General features: G+C 37.8%; 1 protein-coding gene across 1 annotated transcript in view; it reads right to left on the bottom strand.

Annotated features, from left to right (window-relative positions):
- LOC121725356 overlaps nt 1-12,553 on the bottom strand; it is a 75,568-nt gene that overhangs the window by 15,395 nt on the left and 47,620 nt on the right. Inside the window, exons 2-4 of the mRNA XM_042112246.1 lie at nt 6,423-6,631; nt 5,831-5,966; nt 1,411-1,619 (exon numbers count right to left, since the gene is read on the bottom strand). Of these exons, the coding sequence (XP_041968180.1) occupies nt 1,411-1,619; nt 5,831-5,966; nt 6,423-6,631 (554 nt within the window). The remainder of the gene's footprint in view (nt 1-1,410; nt 1,620-5,830; nt 5,967-6,422; nt 6,632-12,553) is intronic.

The following is a 12,553-nucleotide window of genomic DNA, read 5'->3' on the forward strand; positions in this document are numbered from 1 at the left end:
TTTATTTCTTTAAAATGTTACGCAAGTGGCTAAAGACGAAGTTAAAGTAAGGTCAATTGATTTCTATATTGTGAGTACCGAATTTACTTTAGCATCAAATCGACATGCGGAACCGTAAATCTAATATCGATAAAAGCAGATCCGTATTGAAGAGTTCAATCAAATATTCCAGATATTTTTGTGATCCAGACGCCGCGCAGACGACTGGCCTTCGGCATTTTAAATCGCCTCCGAAATAAGGTTACTATTGATGCATAATTCAATTTTTATGAAGAACAAATCGGTTGGAATCGAGAGTGATAAATAATAATTTGAGAAATTTTGTAAATTATTTAGGAGGACCTGCCTATTGGTATGGAAAAAAATATGTTCTTGAATTTTATTGGACTAAAAAATAAATTCAAAATATTATCAGCTTTACTTATTTTGTAATAAACAGTTTGTTATCATTTCTGCTTTTCAATCTTTAAAAGTAATTCACCAACTACGACCAATTATGAGATAAAGTCATAATTCTAAATTAAACTATCCTAAAACTATGTACTAAAGTTATAAAAGTATAAAAATAAAGTGGTATAATAAATATTGAGTCAGCTACTGACACTCGGCTGCACGCCCGATGTATAATGAAAACAAATGTCTTGTGCCGCTCCTAAAAAGACATTTTTCGTCCCAAACGGGGATGGCGGGGATAGCTAACTAATTAAATGGAACCTAATCTAATATAGAAGAAAGGTTGACTTATTTATATGTATTAGGCTTAGAGGATAAATAAAGATGCTTTGTTTGATAAAATGTTTCACTTTTATTGATAAAAAGTAGCGTATTTTGTTCGGGAGATATATTGTGTTTTGTTATATGCTAGTAACTATCCTATAAAATATGTTATGTATATAACAACATAATATTATTATGTCATAATAATTATGGTAAGGATATTTTCCACAATTTATTTTTTTGTTAATATTCCCTAGAATAAACGGACACATGCATTAAATATGTTTCTTTACACTGTTTGATATCGATATCTCACTATAACCTTTTGCCGATTGAGCCGTCTCAATTCTTAGTTCGAGAAATGAGATGACTCTCTTCTCAATTCTCGCTTAGAAATTGTAATGATCTTTCTTGATACCATATTTTATTTGTAGTTTGTCAATGGTTTTAGTTAATTTTATTAGTTTTACTTGTTTTTATTACATAGCTGTAAGTTTTTTTTTTAAGAAATAAAATATTAGTACTATCCAAGAAATTGATTCCTAGGCAGTTAACATACCAATGTCATTTGGTCGGATCATGTCGATTCAATGTTAATTGTGATCTGTCGGCTGGGATTGACAGAACGCGACCAAACTATGTAGGTCCCCCATCTGCCTAGGATTCAACTTCTCTGATAGTACTATAACTTACATCAACATTGATCCCAGCGAACGGGAAGATCTTAGTAGCGGGCGACTCGGTGGGCGAGTAGCGGTAGAACTCGTGTCGGCCGCGGTACCACTTGACGGAGTAGAGCGGCGCATCCGTCAGCTCGTAGAGGCAGGCCAGCACCACGTCAGCGCCGCGCTGGACCACGGGGGGAGAGATGCGGAGCTCTGTCGCCCGGAGACCACCTACACCTGGGGGTGAGAGGGGTATGAGTACAAATGATGATGATCCTATAGGGTTCCTACACAAAACGAAATTCGCATTGAATGGCATCGTAATGTCTATCGCAGATATTGCTAATGCAATTCGAAATTTTGTGTGTGAGCCCTAAGCCCTGTCGTATTCTGCATTGATTTTAAGGACGTCTAAAAGAAAGGGCAGGTGAAGATATTATTGTAATTGATAGTCAGTTTTGCATCATCCATAGCTAACAAAGTCCGACAGTATATTATAAAAAAAAATATTCCCTGTTTGCTTGGCAGCTGAATCTCTAAGAGCAGGTACACATTAGCTTTGTACATACTAGGCCTTTTTTTGTTCATCAAGGGTATGCGTTATAGCGCAGTCAACAGCGAACGTTAGACATGCCCGTGATGCGCGTTGAAATCGTAGCTCGCTGGGCGTTTTGAAGCGCGCGCTTTGCTAACGCGCGTTTTGAGAACCCCGGATTCTATTGAGGCGTACACATGCAAGCGCGCGTTACTGGCGCGCGCTTGCATATTGTATATACATTGGGCGTTTTGAAGCGCAATGTGTACCTGCTCTAAGAATGGTCTATTTTATACGTGATGTCTATCCCTGGTTTGGGAACTAACCCGGTGAGAAGAACGTAAACGTAACCGAATTAGTGAAAGCGCTGTTATAGATTAGATATGTTGTATTTAATATACAATATAATATACTTATAAAAATATATTGGTTTGATCAAGCAAAATCATATACTGCGATACGATACAACGTTTTGCTTCTTCTGGTATTAGACGGTGTAGTTAATTATCAATATCATAATGCTGCAAGACAAAACGCTACGCTTTACTTTCCAAGTCTCTTTCATATTGCGTTCAAAGTTTTAATCTAATTAATACAAAGAGAATATTATAAGTATTTTTATGAACCGCTTCACTTAGTTGAAAATGTACAAAGGTAATCTAAACACGACTATAGTTCTCGGCAGGTTGTAATTTTAATGGCTCCATGTATTTCTTTCAAAGACTTTGTGTTGCAAATGCGTTCGGCGTTGGTATGTAAATGGATCACAGTCAAAATCTTCGGCCTTGTGTCGTGAGGAACAATGAACCCGCTGGAATTTTTATCGTCAAGGTAAAATGAAACTGTGATGTGAATGTAGCTTTGTATGGCTAAGTGGAATGCTACTGGTAATTCAATGTTGACAGAGCCTATTCTCATCAGTGCAAAATACAAGCCTAGGATTGCTATGAGAGGTTATGTGAGCATAAATCCGTAGTGAATGCATTAGGGTTCTTGTCTCTATAAAAGCTGCATCAGATACGTAACTTAGCTTACGACAATAGTTCTTGCAAATAACCTAAGTTTTCGAGCTTAGTAGTTGAGCTTATAAGTCAAGTAAAATTTTCATAATATCCTTACTTATCCATACTAATATTATAAATGCGAAAGTTTGGCTGTCAATATGTCTGTTACCTAATTACGCTTAAAGTACTGAACCGATTTTGAAATTTGATATGCAGATACTTGGTATCCCGGAAAGGATATACTATTATAGTTTTTGCGGAAAATGTACGGTTCTTGTTTGATAAACGAATTTTGGGCGCATCGGGGTTGAGGGCATTATTTAGTAGGGTAATAAAATGTATAGATTTTATTGGTGTCGATAAATTTTCGTGTCCAAATAACCAATTTCGTTATCGCCGTAGAAAAAAGAAACGTTTCATAATTTATCTTCACAAATGACACTAAAAACAACAAATGATTGCGAGCGCCACTTTTATCTGAATCAAAGGCTCGTAAAGAAACATCACCGTGCGATAAGGTCGGAAATTGCGTGTCTCAACGGTTACGGCTTTTATCTGGGCGGGATTGAGCTGTTATAGGGAAACTTATTGGCAACGCACGCAAAACAAGCCCATAAATACGAGTGCGAAACTTTCAATACGCAAGATCTACATAACGGGTTGTATAAATCACTTTTTTCTTGTATATTTATTATTTTGTATAACTTTATTCTTAGCTATGGTATTCTATGATTTATCCTTGAATCGTTTCCAAAACTTTTTCATATAAGTACTTTAAAAAAAAATTGAGCACATTAAAAGTATTGGACTAATAAACAAATAATTGTTGTTAATTGTTATACGTAATGTTACATATCAATAAAAATTTGGTAATAATATGTAAGTAAATTATAATATTTGAAAAAAAAAAACTCATCATGTTCACAAAGTTTTAAGGTTTGATTACTTATATTATTAAGTAAAAGATTTCAACGCGCAAAAATGTTATTTAATTTTTTTAAACAGACAAAGGGACTATTTCAGCATTTCCTTTTAAGTACGGCCTGCCGGATAGGCTATCCACAACTTATCTGAAAGATTCTCTATACTCCATCTGTCAGATAAGTTGTGCTTATCCAGCACTTATTAGGAAGTGGTAAAACAGGAACTTAATCTGTCAGATAATATTTTGTGGATAGCCTATCCAGAACTTTAATCAGTAAGTGGTGAAACAGCCCCCGTGTTTTAAATTAAATGCTATAGGCGGTTATACTTTCAGATAGCTTAACTTACGAAGTTTTGTCAGTCACAATAACAGTTTAATAAATGCAAATTGATTTCTGCAATGACTCGTCATTATTCACCTGAATATAATCATTGCCGTATCACACACCGCACGGTATCAGGATGTAACCCAATTTTGTATTTAATTTTAAAACTGAATACATTATATTCCTTTGACAACATTTAAATTCCACATGTGATTGAAACGTACGTTATTATATAATTTAAAACGGGGAGGGCGGGATTACGGTCGGTTTTACATTTCAAGAGAAGCTGATTACTGATCCATTTTTAATGTTGTTTTATGTGACGATATTTGTGTATGTACCATATTATATACCTTAACACCTCCATCGTGGGTATCGCAGACACAATAGATTTTCAATTGCTATGCGACAGCCGGCTATCGCTTGGGGATTGATGGGTTAATCTATGGTATGTACCGTCGGAGAAATTTATTGACAAGCAGTAGCGTTAGCACGGCGACCAGCGGAAATGCGAAAGTATGGACAAACTGTGGAAATAAACCTAAGGTGCCGTTCCGATCTTTTTTCGTTCCGAAAAATTCAATTAAAATGCCACTTTATACACACTATAGTATATGTCATAATGTAGGATATTATTTGAATTTTTGGAACTATAGTCTGTCATAAAGTGGCTTTTTAATTGAATTATTCGGAACTAAAAAAGATCGGAACGGCACCTTAAGTTCATCTCCACAGTTTGTGACTATAGTCTGTCATAAAGTGGCATTTTAATTGAATTTTTCGGAACAAAAAAAGATCGGAACGGCACCTTAGGTTTATTTCCACAGTTTGTCCATACTTTCGCATTTCCGCTGGTCGCCGTGCTAGCACTACAGATGGCGAATCTACGTAGAGCTTGTCTAATTTGAAATGATGCGCCCCACCACTTCACTAGTTGATATAAATGAAAAATGTTGTACTGTGAATACGAGGGAAGGGCGCGACATTTTAAGTTAGATAAGCCTTAATTTATCGGGCTATCAAGCCGAGCCGACAGATTATGACGTAAAGCAGCCAGCAGGCATAACCTGACCAAAATGAGATCTTAACTAAAACATGACCTGGGTCCGGCATAATATGTATATGAATCAATGCTTCTATTATTAGTAGCTAGTAATAACAATTTATGTTTAAAGATAATTACATATGGTAATTGGAACCTTTCGACCTCTGTAGCTCAATTGGTGGGATGTTGTTACCACGGGGCCAGACTGACGTGGTGTAAAGCGTCCATAGATATTATTATTATTATATGAATGGTTTAGTGGCTAGTAACCTACAGTACACCGTACTCTTAGAATCTAGATTATGTTACTGAGAGTATAGATACTATTAGGTAAATTTACATGTTTAACGGTGGTTGTAATATAACCACTATTATTGATGTGTGTTTCCGAGAAAGATGTCTTCGAAAACCCGTCAGTCCGTGTCCTTTATCGCTAGACCTAGTATAGCTCCGGGGTCTTAATAGCCCTAAGCTGTCATTAGTCATTAGATCTCAAATAGTTACTATAAAGTTTAATTATAATGCAACGCGTAAGTTTAAAATGTTGTGATAAAATATAGCCTCAATAAATGAAGTATCTCTGGATGACCGCTCAGGTAACGTACAACACTTACCGACGACATCAAGTCGTGCGTGCGCTATGTGGTGCGGGAAGGAGTGCGCGTTTTGTATGACCTCGCAGCTGTAATTGCCGCTCAGCGCAGGCGTCACGCGCGTCAGCACCACGTGCGTCTCGTTGGACCGCAGCCTCTGTTGGCGAAGGGTCAGCTCACATAAAACGTGACGAGGCAATGCATTTTTACATCAGCCTTCATTATTTAGGGTTGAATAGGTTCAATAAGAGAGCGTCCCTCTTAAAAGGCCGGCAAGGGACCTACAGCTCATCTAATATTGCGAGTGTCCAAATACAACGGTAGTTGCTTTCCATCAATTGCCCCGTTTGCTCGTTTGCCTTCATATTAAAAAAAAACAGCTAATAGAACTAAATTGTATTTATAACAGCTAAAGAATTTCAAACAAATACACTGAATTGACGGGTCTTGCGCTGCAAGATCTGCATTGTGCGGAATGTGCTTTTTAGATCCATTATAATTGCATAGGAAAATCAAGAAGCGTCAGCGGATCTTTAGCTCGTGAATTCGTTGAGGAGCCAGCGGTTTTGCTCGCAAATAGATCACCCCCCTCCCCTTAACTACAAACACTTACGTCAACTTTAATCCCATTGACAGGCATGACCCTGGTGGTGGGTGACTCGAGTGGCGAGTACCGGTAGAACTCCTGCGAGCCGCGATACCACTTGACGGAGTAGACCTCGCTCTCGTGGATGCGATACAGGCAGGCCATGGTGACGTTGCGACCGCGCTGCGCCACGTGTGGGGTTATGTGCAGCTCTGTCGTGAGAAGCCCGCCGACTTCTGTAAAGAGGTAAGTTTAGGTTTTAGATTCGTGGAAGTAGATTTATGAAGTTGCAGATTCGCAGTAGTATATTTATGAGGTTTTCGATTCGTAGTAGTAGATTTATGGAGTTGTAGATTCGTAGTAGTAGATTTATGAGGTTTTAGATTCGTAGTAGTAGATTTATGAGGTTTTAGATTCGTAGTAGTAGATTTTAAAAGTTTTCGAATTGTTTGCATTTTAGGGTATGGTGAAATCTAATGTCCCGTCGCGAAGTTTTAGTTGATTACGCTAATAATGCCGATTATCTATTTTATGGTGCATGTATTAAATTAACCTTCCTCTTGAATAAAATAAGTACCAAAATCCATTACATAGTAAATGTTATAAAGGTTAAGTATAGAGGTACATAGGGACAGACAGCGGGAAACGAATTTGCTCTATACTAAGGTAGAAATAATAAACAGTTAACACTCATGATCATGATATTCAAATTTCGAATGTTTTAATCTGTAACCTTTCCGATAAGCGTCCTGATGACTCGTCTAAAATTCTTCAGAAATTAAGATGTGAGAACTGTGATAGGCGCAACTTTTAACTTGATGCGATGGAAATCAAATGCTCAAAGTATCTCGAAGTAAAGTACAGGCCGCTCGCTGGGAGGCTGCCAATACATCGCGCCACGTTCTCAAAAACTTTGAATTCCAAATTGATGATTTATGTGTTATATTTTTCAAACGCCACGTAATCCGGAAATAACTGACGAAGACATTTTGTTTTAGAGCGATTTCGCAGCGATCTGTTTTAGAATTTGCTACGGCGGAGCCAAATTTAAGGGCTACGTTGACTGGACCTTATGTAACTAGTACTTACAGCAAAAGTAGGTTAGGTTTTTATGTGAAATACGGTATTAGAAAATATTTTGCTGTGTACAATTTGTACCTTTATGTCGGTTGGATATAGGTTGGCCTATTTAAAGATCTAGCCGTTGTACTTTAATAGGAAGTGATTCACAGGAAGATGGCAGAACTTTTTGGTCTGATTAAAACAAATTAATAGGTCCGCCATCTGCGTGAATCTTTTCCTCTGTTAGTACAAGGTTCCATCTTAATTTAGGTGAAGTGTTCTTTAATTCTGTTTTCTCATTTTATTAAATAAGCATCAAGAATAATTATTATGTCAAAAGGGAAGGGGTCTGCTCAAATACTCCAGGAAAATGTTCCCCTGGCGAAATATCGGGGTGTAAATTGAAAAGGCAGCTGGTTTGAGCCGCACTTTAGTCCGGTTTGCAGAGTGCCGGAAACCATAAATCATACCATTCTGTAACCTTTTCCATAAAAATTGTTCTCTGAATATCTTGTGAAAAATGCTGCGGTACTTTTCAAACAGAGCTGAGTACACCGGTTGCGCTCAATTTCAGATTGTGAAGTACCTAATATTGTTTGAGATATATTCCGCTGTGGACTTCTTTTTCAAAATCTGGGACAGGTTGGGATTTTTCAAAATTCACTACCCGAAGGGTTGAATAGGTTCAATATAGAAAAAAATGGCTTTAAAATCTAAGACGCAAGCGTTCCTTCCGAAATATTTTCAATTTCCCCGCCCCACTATTTCCACGCTTGCATGGCGACGTGACGCGGATACCTGATGAGATTAAAGTCTTTGACGATATCGGAACATCTTAAAACTTCGCCTTGAACGGGAATCGCTCCTGACATATTAGACAGATTACCTGCTTTAGAAAACTCGGGACTTTAAAACTTTCTGTTCACTAGTCACTAACCAATACGTTTGTTTAAGCTGTTTACTTGGACTATTAGCACAAAGAGTTTTTTATTTGCATTGGAGGAATAAGTTATACGAGTATCATAACATTATATAGATGCGATACGATACGATGATATAATGACTACGAATCCCAAGAAAGTAAAGATATTTCGGGACAATATTAGGCAGTGTACAGCAAACAACACACATAAAGAAGAGATATTTATATGGGTGATTTTTCAAACGTATTAATGAGAGGTCGAATACTATAGTAACGTAATTTTATTACAGCTGTACTAATCCAAAATATACCTATAATCATGAATTTTTGTAAAGGAAAAAGTGGTTCGAATAAAGTAAATGACCAATATCGTCGCAATAGCCATTAGTTTATTCAATATAGTTCCTTATTGGTCCCGAGCACCTGCGACGTCGGACTCGTAATATTTCTCGCTGTCTCGGCACACTGTTTTCTTGTTTTTGGTCCCCGTGTCAAGTCATAAGCTTGAGCTAGTTCTTTGTGGATTTTTTTTAAGCGTCACGGTATTACGGGGTCTTAAACTTGCGTAATTCTCAAAAACGATTATGATCGCCAATTTAGCGGAGTCGGTATTACAATGATCATAATATTTTTAATGTTTACATAATATCATTAAGTACGATTTTACTCTGTATGTTAGATGCCTAGTCCAGAAAAACAATATACGGATCGTAGTAAAAACCAAACCTAATTGTGAATATGTTGGAATTAGTCGAAAGTACAAGTCAGATTTTTTTTTATGAAATAAGGGGGCAAACGAGCTAACGGGTCACCCGATGGAAAGCAACTTCCGTCGCCCATGGACACTCGCAGCATCAGAAGAGCTGTAGGTGCGTTGCCGGCCTTTTAAGAGGGAATAGGGTAATAGGTGAGGGTAGGGATGGGAAGGGAAGGGGATAAGGGAGGGTAGGGAAGGGAATAGGGTAGGGGATTGGGCCTCCGGTAAACTCACTCACTCGGCGAAACACAGCGCAAGCGCTGTTTCATGCCAGTTTTCTGTGAGAACGTGGTATTTCTCCGGTCGAGCCGGCCCATTCGTGCCAGAGCATGGCTTTCTCACGTCTAAAATATAATAATAATATAATGTTTTAGAAGCCATATAGGTATTTCAAATAGGTTGAAGATTAAATTAAAATATTGTCTGAACGTCCCGCTTGTGACTTGTGTTGAGTTGAATACCGTGTCGAACAGGGGTTGTTATATCTTCGGAAAATAATTAAAAAGAAGATCTTACTCCTTCACTTCGCTCGGAACAGCAATGGAAATATCCACTCAATACTTAAAAGAAAATTTAATTTCGCTGTTCACTTTGTTTCCGCTTTTATTTAGCCTTTGGTAAATTTACTGAAAATTAATAAGATTATGTAGTATGATTGTAAATGTATGTTTGTGTTTACTTTTTGACGTTATTAAAAGAGCTTCATTTATATTTACATAATTTAATTGATAATAAATAATTATTACATAACACGACCTCTGTGGCTCAGTGGTGAGCGCGTTGGTAGCTCAAGCCGGGGGTCGCGGGTTCGAATCCCGCCGACGGAACAAAAAGTTTTCAATGTTTCCGGGTCTGGATGTGTATTAAATATGTGTATGATATAATAAAAATTTTAAATATATGTATAGTATAAAAGTATTAAATATATTTCCGTTGTCTGGTACCTGTAACACAAGTCCTTTAGGTACTTAGCACGGGGCCAGACTGACGTGGTGTGAAGCGTCCATAGATATTATTATTTACAACGAATTGTTTACAACATAATAATATTATGTTGTAAACAATTCGAGTCTCGGCTATTAGCCGGATAAAAGATTCAGGTACGGGCTAATGCCAAGTAACCTGATTCTTAAGCACAGTTATGATTGTGATGAGGTGAAAGATGACGACGGGTTAAGAAATCGACGAACTAAAGAGCATGTATCAATGACAATGGCTTTTTGCATTGGTATGTATGAATTTTTATGTAAATCTATTGTTTTCAGGGCAGAATGTAGAGTTTTAGGGATGACGCCGGTTGAGGATATGATAACAGGTACAATTTTAACAGTATTTTGACGCCACATTTGCTTAATCTCGTCTGCGAGGGGAATGTATTTTTGTATTTTTTCAGTATGCTTTTGTTTTAGGTTATTGGTGTTGGGGACGGCGATATCTATAAGGTATGTAGTCTTTTCAGATTTTATTGTGAGAGCTATGTCTGGCCTATTGCTGAGGATGGTTCGATCTGTGACAATGTCGCGATCCCAGTAAAGTTTAACAGAGCTGTTTTCAAGGATATTACTAGGTTTGTACTTATAATAATAATAATAATAGCTCCCACACCGGTTTCGGTGACGGTGGCCGGTTTCATGGAAACCAGGCCAGCTACGCAGGAGTAATTTTATAGTGCCCAAGTGTGTGCGCAGTACACAAGAGCACTCTCTATTCCTTTACTCTCATAACCCAGTGGGACGGCAGACCGACACGACCGGCGAGAGATCAGGCGCAGGACCGACTTTTTACATGCCCATCCGACGCATGGATCATCTTACTTGTCAGACAATCAGGTGATCAGCCTGCATTATCCTAACCAAACTTGGAAATAACATGTTTCCAACGCGGGAATCGAACCCACGACCTCCGAGTCAAGAGCCGAGCTCTGAACCACTGGACCACGGAGGCGATAATAATAATACTCCCCACACCGGTTTCGGTGACGGTGGCCGGTTTCATTGAAACCAGGCCAGGTACGCAGGAGTAATTTTATAGTGCCCAAGTGTGTGCGCGGTACACAAGAGCACTCTCTATTCCTTTACTCTCATAACCCAGTGGGACGGAAGACCGACACGACTGGCGAGAGATCAGGCGCAGGACCGACTTTTTACATGCCCATCCGACGCATGGATCATCTTACTTGTCAGACAATCAGGTGATCAGCCTGCATTGTCCTAACCAAACTTGGAAATAACATGTTTCCAACGCGGGATTCGAACCCACGACCTCCGGAGTCGAGAGCGACGCTCTAACCACTAGACCACGGAGGCGTTATAATATGGTGTATGTGTATCTATAAGGTTGTGTTTCATTGCTAGTAGTTGGTGTATTTGTTTGGCTACATTGTCATGACGATGTGTATATTCTTTGCTGGCTAAAGCGCTACATCCTCCAGTGATATGGTCTATGGTTTCGGTTGTTTGGTGACATAGTCTGCACTTATGGGTTTCTATATTTTCTTTTAATATACATGTAGAGTAATTTCGTGTTTTGATTATTTGATCCTGTATTGCTATGATAAAGCCTTCCGTTTCACTGTAAATATTACCTTTTGTTAGCCAGCTGAAGGATGCCTCTTGGTCTATGTGGTCTTGTTCTATCTGATGTGGGAATTTGCCATGGAGTGCTTTGCCTTTCCATTTTATTATTTTATCACTATCTTTTACTATTTTATGTTTTGGATCGAATTGTTTATTATTTAGTTTTAAAGGTGTACCTGAGTGGGGAATATTCATTTATGCATTGTGTAGTGGACTCATATTGGCTTTAGTTAAAAAATAAGTTCTTAAGTTATGTATTTGATTATAGTGCAGATTTTTTATATCTATGACTCCGCGGCCACCTAATTTTCTTTTTAGCGTAAATCGTTCGGTTGCTGAATGGATATGCTTATAACTAGCGGTTCGAGTTGCGATATTAAGAGCTTCGAGTTCTGTGTCTGTCCATTTTATTATTCCAAAAGAGTATGTCAATATTGGTACGGCGTAAGTATTAATAGCTTTGATTTTATTTCGGCCTGATAATTGGGTAGATAGTATTTTATTTAGTCTTAATTTATATTTAGATTTTAGCATATTCTTAATTTCCTTATGATTAATTGCTGTACTCTGTATATATCCTAAGTATTTATATGTTTCTTTCTCTTGCATACTGTCTATAGTGCCTTCTTGTAGTTCCAGATTATTAGGTTCCGTTTGAGTGTGCTTGCCATTGAGGACACAGTTAATCTTACATTTATCGGTCCCGAATGTCATTTTTATGTCTGTACTAAATTTTTCCGTTAGTCTCAGTAGTTGTTCCAGTTGTTGCCTATCTGTAGCATAGATTTTTATGTCGTCCATATATAGCAAATGCGTTAGTTTAATTTTGTTTGTCTTATCT

This window comes from Aricia agestis, chromosome 3 (genome assembly GCF_905147365.1).
Source record: "Aricia agestis chromosome 3, ilAriAges1.1, whole genome shotgun sequence".
In the NCBI taxonomy this organism is placed as follows: Eukaryota; Metazoa; Arthropoda; class Insecta; order Lepidoptera; family Lycaenidae; genus Aricia; species Aricia agestis.